The sequence below is a fragment of the Vipera ursinii genome, assembly GCF_947247035.1.
Source record: "Vipera ursinii genome assembly, chromosome: Z".
Lineage (NCBI taxonomy): Eukaryota > Metazoa > Chordata > Lepidosauria > Squamata > Viperidae > Vipera > Vipera ursinii.
This window is the reverse complement of record NC_139517.1, coordinates 76,803,544-76,822,988: the sequence shown is the minus strand read 5'-3', so window position 1 is coordinate 76,822,988 and position 19,445 is coordinate 76,803,544. Positions and strand designations below refer to the sequence as shown.

General features: G+C 39.3%; 1 protein-coding gene across 1 annotated transcript; it reads right to left on the bottom strand.

Moving 5' to 3' along the window:
* Positions 1–17,091: 17,091 nt before the first annotated feature.
* LOC310650181 (general transcription factor II-I repeat domain-containing protein 2A-like) lies at positions 17,092–18,777 on the bottom strand (the record flags this gene model as incomplete). Its single annotated transcript, XM_083379012.1, has 1 exon — positions 17,092–18,777. The coding sequence occupies one exon, from the start codon at positions 18,775–18,777 to the stop codon at positions 17,092–17,094; it is 1,686 nt and encodes a 561-aa protein (XP_083235138.1).
* Positions 18,778–19,445: the final 668 nt, after the last annotated feature.

Genomic DNA, 19,445 nt, shown 5'->3' with positions numbered 1-19,445 from the left:
AATGTAATTTATGCAGATAAGAAATATATAGGTTGGAACAAGAGATCTGATCCTTTAGTTTTAAAAAAAATCATAGAGATAAAAAAACTGAACAATTTCATATTAGTAAAAACTATTCAGTTTGAAAGTGCTGATAAATAATATGCAATGCAGCAGCACAAATTTTGAGAGTAAAAAGGTATTCTTTAAACCATTGAACAAGGTCAACATATGGAGACTTTTATGGCAAAAGGTGCATATAAGAACTGTAATTGGAATATAAACTTAAAATTGAATATGCTTATTCTGAGGGATTTCATTTCCATTCAGCTCAAAAATCATGAGGATCCTTTCATAAAACTATACTAAGGATTTGTTCATAAGGGGAAACCCTTGAGTGAAAAACAAAAATGATAATTTGTTTTCTTGAGCTTTTTCTACAGATATTTCAGAAGTAGATGCCATTCAGTTAAATTCAGCTGGCAGCTAAAGAAAATGGATATGAAAACATTTTATAACTTAGCTACTGCTAAGAAGCTTATTTCAACAGAACAATCTGAAATAAAAGAATAGCAGTTCTTTTAATTTTTCATTTTTTAGAGGGATAGAGCAACCATGCTTAGGAAGGAAGATTCATTGCTATCCTATGATGTCAGCATGACCCATCTGGAAGTCCTAATAGATTTTTTAGGATTTTTTAAAAAACTTTTTGATTTATATTTCTTTCTTTTGGCTTTTATCGAGTTATTTTTCTCTTTTTAATTTCTTTCTCCTACTATTGTTAATCTTATTTCTAATTTTATGTCAACTTTTTTCTTTCTTTTATGGGTGTCCACGTCTGCCTATTATGTGTGTACATGTGGGAAGTGTGTGTAAAAGATGTCTCTGTTAGTGTAGTGGAGAGTAAAAAGGCATTAGATATCCTTTCATTTTCAGAAATATTCAGATAGCTGACATCCAAGACTATGAAGCTTCTGTGATATAAAAACCACAGTGCACATTGCACTATAAATACAGCATTTACAACATTATCTAACATTAAAAATATGATGATGATGATGATGATGATGATGATGATGATGATGGATTGACTACAAGAAGGCATTTGACTCATTACCCCACAGCTGGATTAATGTGTGTTTGGAAAACTTTGGAATCAGCAAAAATATCTGTACATTTTTTAAAGCAAATGTGCAAAAATGGAAAACAGTCCTAACAGCAAATCCTAACGCAGATTAACTGTTTAGCAAAGACATCAGAATGAACTTTGGATTTGGAAAATGTGCTATATTATCCATACAATGAGGAAAAATGGGAAAAATGGAATAGAACTAGGAAATGGAAGTATTGTGAAAGCACTAGCAAAGGATGATGGTTAGAAATACCTAGGCATATTGGAAGCAGATAACATCTTGAATGGAAAAGTCAGAGTCAACGCAAAAGGAATACATCAGAAGAGTCCGCAAAATATTACAATCAAAGCTGAATGCTGGAAACATAATTAAAGCCATTAATACATGAACAGTCCCAGTGATACGCTACTCAACTGGAATTATCAACTGCACTTTGGCTGAACTAGAAAACCTAGACTGGAAAACGCGTAAACTTTTGAATATGCACCACGCTCTACATCCACAAAGTGACATCAACAGGTTGTACCTGCCAAGAAAAATAGGGGGCAGAGGGCTATTGCAAATCCACCAAACTGTAGAAGAAGAAAAACAAAGTTTGAATGACTATGTGAATCAAAGTGCAGAAAAATTGCTGCAGGCTGTGAAAACAGAGAGCATTATAAAAATAACAAACAAAGGCAGAATATAAGGGAAAACGGCTGGATGACAGATTAAATAGATGGAAAACCAAAGCTTTGCATGGACAGCATTTGAAAAACATTGAAGGAAAATGTGATAACAACTTGACATGGGCATGGCTTACGATGGGAACCATCAAGAAAGAAACGGTAGGCTTAATACTGGCTGCTCAAGAACAAGCACTACAAACTAATGCCATGAAAGCGAAGATACAAAAATCCACTGACAATCCAAATTACTGACTTTGCAATGACAAAGTTGAAACTGTTTCACATCTAATATGTGAGTGCAGCAAAATCGTGCAAACTGATTACAAAACTAGACATGACTGAGTTGCTAAATTAATCCATTGGGCATTGTGTAAAAAATATTATTTGCCTGTGTCCTATGGGAACATAGGGTAGAAAAAGTTGTTGAGAATGAGAGGGTGAAGATCTTGTGGGATTTTCAATATGGACAGATCACCATTTGGAACACAACACACCAAATATCACAGTTGTAGCGAACTGAAGCGTACAGCTGATTGATATTGCTGTACCAGGAGATGCCAGAGCCAAAGAAAAAGAACTGGAAAAAATTACACAATATTGCGACCTGGCCATCGAAACTGCGTGATTATGGATGAAACATGTAACAGTGATACCCATTGTCATTGGGGCACTGGGAACTATGTCCAAAAACTTTGCAAAATACATCAAGAAACTGCAGCTTCCTGCAATAACTCAATATTACAAAAAACTGCACTCCTCAGAACATCTTACATTTTAAGGAGGTACCTGGTTGATACCTAGGATGCTGGCAGCAACCCATGTCAACCATCAGCGCCAGTCAATTTGAATGTTCAGTTGACTGAGGTTCATGTCTAATGAATAAAAGATGATGATGATGATGATGATGATGATGATGATGGAAGGGACCTTGGAGGTCTTCCTGCTCAGGCAGGAAGCCTTATACCATTTCAGACAAATGGTTGTCCAGTCTCTTCTTAAAAACTTCCAGTGTTGGAGCATTCACAACTTCTGGAGGCAGGTTGTTCCACTGATTAATTGTTCTAACTGTCAGGAAATTTATTTTTAGTTCTAGGTTGCTTCTCTTTGATTAGTTTCCATCTGTTGCTTCTTGTTCTGCCTTCAGATGCTTTGGAGAATAGCTTGACTCCCACTTCTTTGTGGCAACCCCTGAGATTTGTTATAGTAACTTGCTAAATTGATCTTACTTTTGTTTTATATTTGTACATCACCATAAATTATGAGTTGGACAGCCTTATAAATTCTATTTAAAAATACATTGCAGTATTAGAATGAACAGTATTCATATTAGATGTTGGTTTGCTTTAAGACACAATGCCATCCTGCCATTAATAGTATACAACTAGATCATCTGTGAAATGTTGTGTCATTGTTTCCGTTGTATCATTATTTCAGAGATATTTACTTACCTAAATAGATCAATAGAATGACCATTTCCGACTCACTATAGGCTTTCCCACTGATTTTCCTTGTGGGAAGCTTGCAGGGAGAAAGTTAGTGGGGAAGTAGCCAAGAAGGTTGAAAGTTGCTCAGATAACTCTCTCCCATATCCGCATTCTGCCCAGTCCTTCTACACTTACATTACCCTGGACACTCGTGCCCCCACACACCCTCCCTGACTTGTGCTACATCTCTTGGGCAGCCCCTTTGCACCCTTGTGCATCCTGATTACCTGTGCCACTCTCTCGTGCAAGCCCCTGCTTCTTCTTCCCCACCCCCAGCAGCAACCCTCTACCTGTCCACTGACCTTGGACTTGTAATTTCCTGCTAGCTTTCCCACTGACAGGGAGAACCGGTCACCCCAAATATGGGAAGAATATGGAGAGAGAGAGAGAGAGAGAGAGAGAGAGAAAGAAGTGGTTAAACCATTAAGCTAAAGCAGGGGTGTCAAACTCAATTTCATTGAGGGCCGCATCAGCATTGCAGTTGCCCTCAGGGGGCCGGGTGGGTGTGGCCTACTGGGTGGGCGTGGCTAGAGTGTGTATGGCCTACTGGGTGGGCATGGCCAACTCTACATCGTTCGCATCAAGGGTGCCTATGGGGGCCTGGGCAGGAGTGGGACAGATCTGAGGGTCTCTGGCAGAAGGAGGGCCTCTGGGTCAGGGCCAGGGCCAAGGCAGTGGGGGACGTTCCCTCACTGTTTCCAGGATGGCTTCGCGGGCCACATGAAACCACTTCACGGGCCGGATCCGGCCCCCGGGCCTTGTGTTTGACATGTCTGAGCTAAAGCTAAAAACTAAAAACTGGATTTTGTAGAAGTTCTGCCTCAAGCATGAAGGCAGCTGGGTAATCTTGGGCTAGTCGTGTTCTCTGTTCTCTCGGCCCTAGGATAAAGGCAGTGGCAAACTATTTCTGTAAAATCTTGCCAGGAAAACTGCAGGGGCTTGTCCAGGCAATATCCAATAATTGAACAATATGTACACATAGAAATATACACAATATTATATATATTTGTATGTATTCAAATATACATTGGATGTATATTTTTGAATATCTATATTAGTTTATTATTTATTTATCTAATTTATAGACTGCCCATCTCATAAAAAGTGACTACTTTGTATATATTTGTGTGTGTGCTAGAATTATATGTATTTAAATGTTTATATAGAAAAGAAACCATCAACATACAAAATATTCACAGGCTCAACTATCATCTTTAAAATATGTTTGTTTTATCTCAAGTGATTGCCAATGCTGAAATAGGTGGGCCACCGCCTTTTTTATTGCACTTAAGTTGGGTAGCTGTCTCTGGGTGAATTTTTTCTCAGCATTAAGTTATTGCTTTTGCTTATTCATGAATGAGCTCCATTTTTAAATTGATAAAATGTTCTATTTGAGAAAATGAGCCATCAATGAACTACTCCAAATTTTGTTGTGTTTTGTTTTGTTAATAAATGCAAATATTTACACTTAATGTTAATCTTCTAAAATGACGCATATTCTCACATTATCACTTAACTTCTGTAAATGGAAATGAGAAAAAAATGGAAAGTTGTTTGTATGAATTTCTTAAAGAGATGTCTGGATATTGACTATATAGCACAATGGTCAACCAAGAGATGTTGAAGGTGAACAAATTAAATAAGATTGCAATGCTATATTCATTTACTTGGGAGAAAGGTAATTAAATTCAATAAGACTTACTGTGCATTGACATGCATAGCAATTTGCAGTAAATCATAAACAGCTGCTTAACATTTCACTAAACCATGCTGAGTTCCTTCCTGAGGAATATGAAAAATATGAAAAATGAATGTGATGTTTTTGACTGCTTAGTGAAAATCATAGCAAACATACTCTTTCTAGTTCTTTGTCCTTCAGTTACTTATAATACTGGTTTTATTCTGTAATTTTCCCTTGTCATTATATGAGCCCAGATCATACCAAAAGTATATCAATTTCTGGTCCTTCAGTATCACTAAGGCATGTGCTTTTAGAATTGTATCTATGAAATTATCAGTGACTTTTCTAAAACAACTGCTACCTTCAGTGATGTTATAAGGTCCAGAAAGTCTAGCTTCAATTTGACTTGTCAAAACATGGAATGATACTAGAAAAGCTACTAGTTACTATTTTTATTTTATTTTAATTCCATTTATATCCCGCCCTTCTCCGAAGAGTCAGGGCGGCTTACAAGCTTAGCAGTAGCCTTCATTTTATGTATATGCCTGCTTATTAGGGCTTTCACACACACACCCCAAGCGGCATTATTACAAAGTCAGCTTAATTGCCCCCAACAATCTGGGTCCTCATTTTACCTACCTCGGAAGGATGGAAGGCTGAGTCAACCTTGAGCCCTGGTCATCTTGAGGGAAGAAGTTGAAACAGTTTATGTCCAGGATGTGAGGGGTCTGTAGATATTTTCAGAGCCTTTTTTCCAGTTCATGCAGTATAAAGAACTGTAGTTTGGCAGCACCAGAAGAACCAGATGTTCCCCACCCCCAAATCTTGTGTTTCCATAAGATATAGCCTTACCTTCTCCTTCCGCTATCAATAGTAGACTCTGCTGTCTTCACAAATGTGTAACCCCTCTCCATGATTTGCACTTTAAAATGACATCATTTTGTAAAACTTAAAGCCCAGAACTATGCAAACTTTAAAATGAAATGAAAAGAAATAATGAAATAAAACAATATACATGCATGCTTTATTATCTAGAAATTTTGAGCTCTATGTTTTTGAAAAAGTCAAATAGCGGTGAAATTAATAAGCATCCAATAAAAATAGCAAAAACAAGAACATTAGAGTAGCAATCAAATTCATAAAAATCTGAGGGGAGTGGTGTTTTTAGGATGTTAGGAATAATTCCTTTGCAAGTCTGGCATTTCCTTTAACCTGTTTGCAACCACTGCTTTATAAGATGCTTATGATGATTTTTTGGAAGAAAAAGACCAAACATCTTGTCATTAAAGTACCTAGAGTCTATTAGAAATAGTTGATATATTTATATGGTGTAATATAATCAGATAAGAAAAAAACAGTCCACGTTCATAGTATGAGAAAAATGTCATTATTAGAGTTTTAAAATGAAAATGCAGAAATACAAGAAAAGTCATTCAATTACACATGACCTGATCACTTCACAGCTTGATTACTCCAATGCACTTTACATAGGCTTGCCCTTGAAGAGTATCTAGAAGTTTTAACTAGTTCAGAAGGTAGTAGCACAGTCAGTGATGGGCAAGCCTCAGTATGGCTATATAACACCACTGCTTGGCAAACTGTACCGTTTCCCACTTTGCTCACAGGTGTAATTCAAACTACTTGTTGTTACCCATAAAGCCTACACAGCTTAGGCCACGTCTATTTGAAGGACCACTTATCTCCCATAGGCAGGGTTGGCACACTCCAGGTTCCTTTGAACAAACAATACTATCTATTCAGTACTATGGACAGAGGAATCAACCCAATGATAACAATACTAGTGATAGTGAGTCTTCCTGAAAGATTCCTCTCTTGATATTAACCTCACCTGGTCTATTGCTATTGATCAGCAGTTATATCTTCCATTGTACCATTGATTTTTCCACAGAGCTTGTGATGTTTCTGCTGACTCTTGTTATTTTTAGGCACTTGATTATCCAATTATATGGCAGAGAGTCAATAATTGGTTATGCAGTTATGCAATCTATCCAAGCAATATTCAAGTTGGTCTTCCTACTTTTGCAGTTTTCCAAAATCACTGTCAGTTAGGAACTTTTGTTCCTCTACTGTTTGGGCAGTTTGTTTCTTCTCAAGTGGAAAGAGCTTGTTTTCAACTAGATGCTGTTTCAACTAGCACATTTGGTAGTTTGAAAGTTGCTTAAACAAGTAATTGCCCTGTAACTTCCTGGTGCTATCCCTTTTGTATATCTTTTATTATCAAGTAGGGTTTGCCAGATGTTAAACACTTCAATTTCACCTTTTTGTAGTATATTAAACTGCTTGGCAGTGAATGGATGTAGACTAATTGTTTCAATGAAAAAATGATGCAGTTTATCTTTTCCTAGTGCTGACAAATTCTTTATCTACCTTGCCCTTTTGTCCACCATTCGATATATTTTTCATTTCAGCTTCTTTTTTTAATCCTCCGCTTTTATCGAAGCTTCAGGTTATCCTACATAACAGAACTGCACCATTTCTTCTTTGTCAGATGTTGACTGGTTCATTGTAATCTCACCGTGAATGGCTTTGTACAACTGGTTTATTTATTTATTTATTTATTTATTTATTATTTGGATTTATATACCGCCCCTCTCTTGAAGGACTCGGGGCGGTGTACAGGGCAATTAAAACAGTATATACAACACATAATATACAAAAATTAAAATAAATTAAAGCAAGTAGCCCTAAACAATAAAACACATTGTAAAATGTAAAATGTAAAATTTTAAATCTAAAATCCCAGTCCCTCAGTCCAGGCCGGCAAGTTCGAATAGCCAAGTCTTCAGGTCGCGGCGGAAAGAGTGAAGGTCGGGAGCCATCCGGAGCTCAACAGGGAGCTGATTCCAGATGGCAGGCGCGCCCACAGAGAATGCTCTCCCACTGGGGGCTGCCAGTCGACATTCCCTGACCAACGGCAGGGAATTTGATTGAAATTGGAGATTCTGTCTATGGTGTACAGTTCGAACATCAAATCTGCTGATCTTCTTGGCAGTATTTGTTATTTGTTGCTTTATTATTTTATTGCTCCCTTGATCTTCCTTGTTTTTAAATGATATTTCTTGATAAAGTATTTTTTATTTTTTTAAAAAAATATGTTTTATTATTTTTTTTAACATAATCTCCTTAATATTCGGTAGACTGTGTTGTCTGGGTTTACATTTAACAAACATTCACTAACAAATAAATTCTATAATCTATAATCCACATGATAGCTTTACTTGATTTCCTCTTTATATTACTTATATCAAGAAATAAAATAAGATGTTCTAAACATTTTTACTGGTTAAGATCTTAGAGTTAATTACATTTAATATATTTAAACCTATTTTTCTCATGTAAACCAACCCAATACTTTTACCTTTCTTAAGGAATAAGACTAAAAAGAGAAAGAATAAGAATAAGAAAAATAAAATAAAAAGTTAATATGTTACTTAAAATCCTTATTTCCTATAAGCTAACACATATTTATTTCCAATTTTTTTTTCTTTTTTACCATAATTGAAAATATGTTTAATCTTGAAATATTCCATTTAATAAATCTAATCCTCTAGTCGTTTAGCTTTTAGTCAAAACATTTTAATCCATTTATAATTTTCTTAAAATCAATCACCTTTAGATATCTAAAACATTTCCTTTATATAGGCCACAGGTCTGCAACCCGCGGCTCTGGAGCCGCATGCGGCTCTTTCCGCTCTCTCCTGTGGCTCCCAGTCCTCTGCCATGTGCAGTCCAAAAAAAAAAAAAAAAGTGGGACTAAAAAAGTTCAAACGATCAATTCACATATGCAGGGTAGGTGCATATCTTGCCTTGGCTCCACTCTTCAGTCAAACCCTGTTTTGCGCATGCATGCACACGTGCACACATTTTTTGCGGCTCCCAGTTTTTCCTTTTGTGAGGGAACCGGTTCCGAGTGGCTCTTTCACTGTTTCAGGTTGCTGACCCCTGATATAGGCCATTCCAACTCTTTTATATTACTCATATCCAAAAAATAAAATAAAAAGGAGAAAGAAAAAGACAGTACTATATTACTTGAGGATCTCTTTCCTCATAAAGTCAAATTCACATCCAAAATTTTCCTGTTTTTTTAACCATTCTCAAATAGGTGTTTCTTTTTTTGAATATTGTCTCTGATAGGCCCCATCATCTATTTTCTTAATTTTCACTTTAGCCTTTTTCTTTTGCCCAATGTCTTTCTTAATCAGTATGTTCTGCTGAGTCAAAGAATCTTTCCATATTCTTATAGGTGTTACTGTAGATATAAAAGGTAAAGGCATTTGTTAAAGGCATTTGCCCATTTATTTTTGTTAACAATCCTTTTCCTTTTTTCTCTCTGCTTCTCTTGTCATTTTTTGTCTCTCTAGTTTTAGTATTTTCCCTGACATTTCTACAGTCCATTTTATCCAGTCTTTTTTCCTATCCTAGTTTATTTTGTGGTGTTGAAATATAGGTTGTCTTTTCCAAACCCAGTATTTCTTGTAAGTTTTTTTCCACTTGGATTAAATCATGCTTCTTTGTTTTGTAGGATTCTGTCTTTAAGTCTCTATCCTCAGATTTGTATTCAGTTATGTGTTTTATCTGTCCTTCTCTGTTGTATTTTCCTGATTTTTTTTTGTAAAGTTGAATTAGAGATGAGTTGGTTTATATTTTCAAAGTTATTTTGGATTTCTTTGTGGTTTGAAATCATTGTTGTTTGAATTAGTTGCAACATGTCATATGTCTCCTCTTCATACACATTTATTTTTTCTTGGTAAGTTCTTTCTATAAATCTCTGATTTTCCATGATAACCAAGAATCCAAATTCCTCCCCCTCTGGAAATATCTTTGAGGTCAGAGTTAAATAGATGCTTATAATCCAGAGAGTTCAAAAAGGTTCTTTTTTTGTTCACTAAAATTTGTAAGTCTCACTTTATCTGCAGCCCAGATTGTTTTCTTGTTTGTCACAGCTGTTCTCTATTGTTAAAGCTTTGAAGGTCACAAGTAGAGATTAGTTTTTTCCAGATTTTACCAAGTCTTGCATGAAAAGCTGACTGTGGCTCAGACCATGAGCTTCTCATTGCAAAGTTTAGGCTTAAACTGAAGAAAGTAGGGAAAAGCGCTAGGCCAGTCAGGTATGAATTAAATCATATCCTTGTTGAATATACAGTAGAGGTGACAAATAGATTTAAGGAATTAGATCTGATAGACAGAGTGCCTGAAGAACTATGGACAGAGGTTCGCAACATTGTACAACAGGTAGCAACAAAAACCATACCAAAGAAAAAGAAATGCAAGAAAGCAAAATGGCTGTCTGAGGAAGTTTTGCAAATAGCTGAGGAAAGGAGGGAAGTGAAAGGCAAGGGAGAAAAAGAAAGATACGCCCAATTGAATGCAGAATTCCAGAGAATAGCTAGAAGAGATAAGAATGCCTTCTTAAATGAACAGTGCAAAGAAATAGAAGAAAACAATAGAATAGGGAGGACCAGAGATCTTTTCAAGAAAATTGGAGAGATGAAGGGAACGTTCAATGCACAAATGGGCATGATAAAGGACCAAAATGGCAGGGACCTAACAGAGGCAGAAGAGATTAAGAAGAGGTGGCAAAATTACACAGAAGAACTATACAAGAATGAGCTTAATGTCCCTGATAATCACAATGAGGTGATCATTGACCTCGAGCCAGACATCCTAGAATGTGAAGTGAAGTGGGCCTTAGAAAAGCTGAGCAACAACAAAGCTAGTGGAGGTGACAGTATTCCAGTTGAGCTATTCAAAATCTTAAAAGACGATGCAGTAAAAGTGCTACACTCAATTTGCCAACAAATTTGGAAAACTCAACAGTGGCCACAGAATTGGAAAAGATCAGTTTACATTCCAATTCCAAAGAAAGGCAGTGCCAAAGAATGTTCAAACTATCGCACCATTGCACTCATTTCTCATGCTAGTAAAGTTATGCTTAAAATTCTACAAGCTAGACTCCAGCAGTATGTGGATCGAGAACTACCAGAAGTACAGGCAGGATTTCGAAGAGGCAGAGGAACTAGAGATCAAATTGCCAACATACGCTGGATCATGGAGAAAGTTAGAGAGTTCCAGAAAAACATCTACTTCTGCTTCATTGACTATGCTAAAGCCTTTGATTGTGTGGATCATAACAAACTGTGGCAAGTCCTTAAACAGATGGGTGTACCAGACCATCTTATTTGTCTCTTGAGAAACTTATATGCGGGCCAAGAGGCAACAGTGAGAACTGGACACGGAACCACTGATTGGTTCAAAATTGGGAAAGGATTCCGGCAATGCTGCATACTGTCGCCAGGCATTTAACTTTTATGCAGAGCACATGATGAGAAAAGCAGGGCTAGATGAATCCAAAGTTGGAATTAAGATTGCCGGAAGAAATATCAACAACCTAAGATATGCAGATGATACCACTCTAATGGAAGAAAGTGAAGAGGAACTGAAGAGTCTCTTGTTGCGAGTGAAGAAGGAGAGTGCAAAAGTTGGGTTGAAACTAAACATTAAGAAAACCAAGTTCATGGCATCCGGCCCTCTCAATTCCTGGCAAATAGATGGGGAAGAAATGGAGGGAGTGACAGATTTTATTTTCCTGGGCTCCAAGATCACTGCAGATGGGGACTGTAGCCAAGAAATTAAAAGAGGGAGGAAAGCCATGGCAAATCTAGACAGCACACTAAAAAGCAGAGACATCACCCTGTCAACAAAAGTGCGTATAGTCAAGGCTATGATCTTCCCAGTTGCAATGTATGTCAGTGAAAGTTGGACCATAAAAAAGGCTGAGCGCCAAAGAATTGAGGCCTTTGATCTCTGGTGCTGGAGAAGACTCCTGCGAGTCCCTTGGACTGCAAGGCGATCAAACCGGTCAGTCCTAGAGGAGATCAACCCTGACTGCTCTTTAGAAGGCCAGATCCTGAAGCTAAAACTCAAATACTTTGGCCACCTAATGAGAAGGAAGGACTCACTGGAGAAGAGCCTAATGCTGGGAAAGATTGAGGGCAACAGAAGAAGGGGACGACAGAGAATGAGGTGGCTGGATGGATTTACTGAAGCAGTAGGCGTGAGCTTAAATGGACTCCAGAAGATGGTAGAGGACAGGAAAGCCTGGAGGAACGTTGTCCATAGGATCGCGATGGGTCGGACACGACTTCGCAACTAACAACAAACAACAAAAGTTGCCAAGAGAAAGGGACGTGGTAGCTCAGTGGGTTAGGACGCTGAGCTTGTCGATCGGAAGGTCGGCAGTTTGGCGGGTCAAATCCCGAGTGCCGTGTAACAGAGCGAGCGCCTGTTACTTGTCCCACCTTCTGCCAACCTAGCAGTTCGAAAGCATGTAAAAATACAAGTAGAAAAATAGGGACCATTACAGTGGGAAGGTAACAGCGTTCTGTGCACCTTTGGCGTCTAGTCATGCCAGCCACATGACCATGGAGACGTCCTCGGAAAAGCGCTGGCTCTTCAGCTTTGAAACGGAGATGAGCACCGGCCCCTAGAGTTGGAAACGACTAGCACGCATGTGCGGGGGAACCTTTATCTTTACCTTTTTAGTTGCCAAGATGTCTTAAATGCACTAGTGTAGTGTGAGCAAATTTATGTTCTAACATTATTTGCACCAATTGTTGAGAGCAGACATTAGTGGAAAGATTCAAATATAAAGCAAAGTATGATAAAGAATTTTATAGCTGCAAAGGAATGGCTCATAGTCTGAGTACTAACATAAATTACTAAGCAGAAACTTATTAAGAAGATCAGAGAAGGCTACAGCAATTTACAGCTTATGTACTCTGTTTCCAAAATTACATGCTCAACAACCAGAACTGACATGAACAACCATGCTAACTACAGTAAGAGAAACAGGTGAAGAGCTAAGCAAGTTTTCAAATGCAAAGACAAGTACTGTACTTATGTAAGTATCTAATACATTTTTCCTGGTACTTATGGCAGCTATTTACCTGTAAATAACAGTAAATCCGTAACAGTAAATTAAAAGGAAGAAAGGAAATAAACTAATGCCAAAACTGGATAAGTCACACAAGCAATCCAGAAATCCCAGTCTCATTAGGAAACAATGATGTTAGCTGGTTGCAGTCTAGTACTTCTGCACATCATTCGAGGAAGATAATTACCCCAATGCGAATGACTTAAAAAAAATAATACAAAATGCATCTCCCCATGGCTTATCTAACTAATGACAAGTAATTCTGTCCAATCAGCTAGTCCTTACAAAAAACTCAATTAACTTTGCAAAAACTATTTATAATTCGCAATTATAAAAAATATGTGAAAGCTTAATTATAACAAGATACAACAAAAAGAAGCACCTTCTGGATAAGGTCACGAGAAATGACTCACCCTAAAGAGGGGAAAGTTTGACTTGCCTTTTAATATAATTTTTATAATCTTTGCTTGAAATGCTCTTTTCCTGTTGTCAGAGTGATAATCTCTGGATAATTTCCCTATAATTATATAACAGTATTGCTACACAAATATCACTATTTATTAAAAGATAGTAAAGGAGTAAATCGTTTTCTGAGGCTCACACTATTTGTCTCTAACTTATATCAGTTATTAATTTTACTCATTTTTGTGAGTTATTGGTGAAGTGCAGCACTAAGAAATATATCTGTATGATCATATTTGTGGAGATTCTTCAATGTGAGTAAATCAGTTGTCATTCATCCTTGATGCAAGGCTGTTGACACTGTTATACTTAACTCGGGGATTAAGTTAAATTACTTTATCAAGTTTAATAGGGAGCTAATTCTTGCATGGTGACAGAAAGAAGTATGGCTTCAGTTCTTAACTTTAACAAAAAGCTTCATATTTAACATTCATGTGTTAGATGTCAGACACATATTCTGATATACTCACTACTATGTTATAATGTGTTCATGAGATTGTTCTCCATATTTTCGAGATCCAGTTTTTATTAGCTCACTGGGAAATTTTACTACACTTGTCAATCAATCTTTTCACTTTGATTCTGATTTGATTTTCAGTTCCAGTTATCTCCCCTTTTGAACTGCTTGCCTTATTATGTTTGATAGAAATTTTGGAATTTATGTTCCTAATGCATTCTGTGCTGCAAAATCAGGCTACAATTGAAGTTTAGGAGACCTGGGAAAAATACAGTATTGTAGACAAAGCCAAACAACTATGAAATCTGAATTTATTAATCTGTATTTTATTCAAAGAGTATATAAGACCATATAAATATAAATGAAAAATATTACAAATGTAAATGATTATTGTATGTTTAACTGCTTACTGTTTTGAACAAGAAAGTGTTTTGAGCACAGAAAGTGTAAGCAAAGACACTAATAAGCACATTAAAATTATAGTGTCATGGTTCCATAGATCAGACCAGTAAAAACAGAACTCCAAGATAAAAGGTTTCCTTAAGGAACATACTTATTGGCTACAAAGTATCGGCATCAAAAGTGAAACTAAGACTGGAGCTCTCTCCCAAATGTTACAAAGTTGAACTTCCAACCCCATTATTGTGTCATAAATCACATTCCCAATAAATTACTTTGGCGGGCTTTCTAATGGAAAGCTCACCCACCAAAACCCAAGCAGCAATGACCTTGGTTCCCACAGGACAATTTATTGTTTAGTCTAACTTTAGAATCACTCCTCCCTCCTCCCATTATTGTGGCAACCAAAAATGAAGCAGAAATGGCTTCAGCCAAGTTCGTTGCAGCATTGACATATAGCAAGAGCACACAAAACGAATATCCCAATCTTTTAACAAAATTATTTAACTAAAGACATTCAATTTTTCCACCAAAAGACACATTCTGGGCGGATATGATATTGTTGCCATTACAGAAACATGGTGGGATGAAACCCACAAATGGAACACACAGCTAGAGGGATTTAAATTATTTAAAAGAAATAGACTAAACAAAAGAGGAGGTGGAGTTGCTCTATATATAAGAAATAACTTTACAGAAATAGAGCACAACAATGATGAAAACTGTAAACTTGAATGTAATTGTAAGGGGGAAAAATGACATTGCCATAGGTGTATACCAGGGGTAGGCAACCTGAATCGGTGAAAGAGCCACTTGGAACCAGTTCTCTCACTAAAAAAACCCCTGGGAGCCGCAAAATAAGTGTGCGCATGCGCACGTGCGCAGAACAGGATTTGATTAAAGTGGAGCTTACCTAAGCAAGACATACACCAGAGAGGAGGCCGAGCAAATTTCCCCCACCTTGCCAGGCAGGCAAACGGAGGCTTCAAACACACACACACACACACACAAACACGAGGAAAAGGTGCAGAGTAAATTTCCCCCTCTATCCCCAGAGGCGGAACAAAGCAGAGAGGCGAAGAATGTGGAAGAAAAGGAAGGAAAGAAGATATAACCTTCAGCAAAGCAGCTTCCATGCAGAAGAAACACATCTGCACTTATGTGAGCAGGCATGTCCCCCCAAGCAGCTCCCCCTCCCCCCAGCCTCCCCTGAGCCAGAAAACTCACCCCGCCTTAATTGCAGGCAAAACCTGCAGAAAGCCCAACCAGCCCGTGCAGATGCGCTGCCTGCTCGCCTTTCCAAGGCACTCCAGCCCAGATTCTTTGCTCCCTTTTAGCTGGACAACCTTTAAAATTGGCTCCCCCCTCCTTCTCCAAGGCAAGCTGCCCTCCTCTCCATCCTGCGCCCCCACTCCCAAAGAGTTTGGCTGGCAGTTTGTCAATCACAGCTCTTCCTCCTCATCATCCCCCTCCCCAATCTGGCTTCAGCACAGAGTTTTTGCCTGAAGAAGAAACGGGGCGCTCCCCCCCTTTTCCCATCACTTCTTTGGTGCGTGTTTGCTGGGAGCCCACCCAGATTTGAACACCCTGGCGTCCCCATTTCTCACCAAAAACAAAACATTGGGAGCTGCAAAATTTATGAAATCAATGAACTTCTACAAAGAAAATTTTTTTATTTCTGTATACATCAAAAACATTTTGAACTTCCAAAAAAAGTCGCTGGGTCGAAGGTTTACTTTCAAATAAAATACTCAATGTCCATTTGAGTCCTCCTCATATTTATTAAATAAAAATCCAAACTTAACTTTTCCCCATGCAGCAAACCCAAAATGCTGTCTGCTTGTCATTCTGTCCATCCGCCCATCTGCCCACCCGCCCATCTGCCAGTCCATCTGCCCATCGCCCTCGTCTGTCCATCTGCGCATCCGCCCGCCAGTCCATCTGCCATCTGTCCACCAGTCCATCTGCCTGCTCATCTGTCCATCTGCCCATCCGTCTGCCCATCCACCTGTCCATCTGCCCATCTGCCAGTCCATATGTCTGTACTGTAGTGTCCAGTCAGCTGACAATGAATAAAAAAGGTCTATTTCAGTGAACATCAAATCAATATTTGCAAAATAATAGCCAATTTTTATTTCAGCATGCAACAGAAACATTTTGAACTCCAAAAAAAAACAACAACACTGGGTTAAATGTTAATTTCAAATATAATACTCAATGTCTATTTGAGTCCTCATATTTATGAAATAAAAATCCAAACTTAACTTATCCGCCTGCAGCAAACCCAAAATGCTGTCTGCTTCTGTCGTTTTGTCCATCTGTCCACCCGTCTGCCCGCCAGTCCATCTGCCCATGCGTCTGCTTGTCTGTCCGTCTGCTCGTCCACCAGTCCATGTGCCCGTCTGCCAGTCCATCTACCCATGCGTCCGCTTGTCCGTCCGTCTGCTTGTCCACCAGTCCGTGCCCGTCTGCCAGTCCATCTGCCCATGCGTCCGCTTGTCCGTCCGTCTGCTTGTCCACCAGTCCGTGCCCGTCTGCCAGTCCATCTGCCCATGCGTCCGCTTGTCCGTCCGTCTGCTTGTCCACCAGTCCGTGCCCGTCTGCCAGTCCATCTGCCCATGCGTCCGCTTGTCCGTCCGTCTGCTTGTCCACCAGTCCATGTGCCCCTCTGCCAGTCCATCTGCCCATACGTCCGCTTGTCTGTCCGTCTGCTCATCCACCAGTCCATCTGCCCGTCTACCAGTCCATCTGTAGTGGAGTGTGCAGTCAGCTGGCAAGGAATAAAAAAAGCACTCTTTCACTGAAGAACATCAAATATATATTTGCAAAATAACAGCAAATTAAAATAATTATTTTACCTGGTTAATGTGATTTTTACTTCTCAACATCAGCACACAGCACCTGCATATCAGGGCTGTAAGACGTCACCTTCATTTTTAAACAAGATTGCAGGCTGTTGTCTGTGAGGTGTGAGCGATATTTGTTTTTAATGTAGTTCATATTGGAGAAGACCTGTTCACATACATATGTGGATCCGAAGATTGACAGGACTCCAAATGCATATTTCTTCATATTTCTATACGTGCTGGGGAGGGCATTCCATGTATCAAATATAAGCTTGTCCTGTTTGGGAAGGTTTTCAATATCACTCCATTTGTGATTCAGTGCAAGACTGGCCTTCTGACGGGCAACATCTTCAAGAGCATCTGTCAAGCGTTGGAACTTTGATGCCCATATCTCTTTGTCGGCTATGTCTGCAAGTTCCATCTCCAGATCAGGTTGACTTACACCTGCAAATGCAGTCATATTCAATGCAGATGGATCGCTAGTCAGGGGAGTGACAGGGAAAGATAATGTATTTTTTTCCTCTCTGAACTCACAGAATCGCTTCCCAAACGATGTTTGCATTGCAATCATTGCAGACTGCAAATACTCTGAATTTATCACATTGCTACCTTGTTTGAACTCTCTCAAAGAGGGGAAGTGAGACAGTGTACCTCTCTGTAAATCTCTGTCAAACACTGTCAACTTGCGTTCAAATGCCATAACTTCCTCCAGCAAGTGCAGGGCTGTGCCTCCTTTACCCTGAAGACTTGTGTTCAGCTTGTTCAGGTGTGCTGTCATATCTACCATGAAGTACAGCTTTTCTAGCCACTCTGGATGTTCCAGCTCAGGATAGGTGAGCCCTTTGCTGCCCAGGTACGTTTTCACCTCTTCCAGACACGCAGCAAAGCGTTTTAGCACCTCCCCTCTGGACAGCCACCTGACTTTGTTGTGCAGTAGGAGATCAGAATACATACTTTCCACCTCCTCTAGTAGCAAACGGAACTGACGGTGATTTAAACCTTGTGCCATTATTTTATTGACAATCTGAATGACAAGGTTCATCACTTCTGTGCATTCTGGAGGAAATGTTTGAGCGCACAATGCCTCTTGGTGCAGGATGCAATGAAATGTTAACAGCTTTCTACCCAGCGACTTCTGCAGTAAAGCCACAAAGCCCTTCTGCGCTCCTGTCATACTCGGTGCCCCATCAGTAGCCACTGACACAAGGTGGGTGGTGTTGATTTCATTGGTTCTAAAATAATCCAAGACAGCCTCACAGATGTCCTCTCCCCTTGTTTGGCCTTTCAGTGGTATCAACTCAAACATTTCTTCCTGTGGCCCAGCAGAGTTCACATATCGGCAGAACAGCGCTATTTGTTCAATATCACCTGTGTCTTTGGATGCATCACAGGCAATTGAGTATGCCTCAGCTGAATTGATGTCTTTAATTTGCTGTCTGGTGATGTTTTCTGCCATTTTTAGGGTTCTGCCTTTAACAGTCTTCACAGAGAGGGGCATATCTCTGATTTTCTGCACAATTTCACTCTTGTTTTTGAAGTCTGAGAATAGATGTTCTGAAATCTTAATGAATGATTCCTTCATATATTCTCCATCTGTGAACGGCTTCCCGTGCCTGACTATTTCCTGAGCAGCCACAAAACTAGCATATGTAGTTGAACTTGCAGACGTCACCCACTTCTTAAATTGATTCTTGCTCTGATCAACCTTCTGCATCAATTCTGAAACGGCTTTTTTTCTCTCTTCTCCTTCTGGGTATTTTTCAGCAAAGGCTGTGTGTTTATTTTGGAAATGTCTTGCAACATTAGACTTCTTGTTGTTTGCAAATTTCTCACCACATATTAGACATACTGGTAAACCAGTCTTGTCTGTGGTGAAAGCAAATGAATGTGCCCATTCATCATTAAACACTCTATGTTCTTCCGAAATTTTTCTTCTCTTGGATGATTTGTCCATGGTTGGCCTATTGAGGGGCAAACAGCAAAATAAATCTCATGCTGGTGGGTGTCGCACAGTGGCAATTATAACCAGTATTGTGAATCAAATAATGTAAGAACCAGTTTCCTGCAAAGATTCTCCCCCCACACACAGAGCACCCAGCCTCCACTATTCCCCCCCCACCCGAAGGAGCGTTCCACTGCCACTGCTGCTTCCCCCCAGGACAGAGCGCTCCACCGCTGCTTTACCCAGTGGCAAAGGTGGAGGTTGGGAGGCAGTGGCAGGACATAGCCCGGGCATGGCCAAGCAAACCGCAGCAGCAAAGCTCGTCCTCCCCCCACACACACTCAAGGTGCAGAAGGCAAGTGAACATGAGCAAGAAGCACCAGCCAGCTTATTTTTTGAGAGCCATGATCCCCCCTCCCCAGCCAGCCAGCTCTTCATGA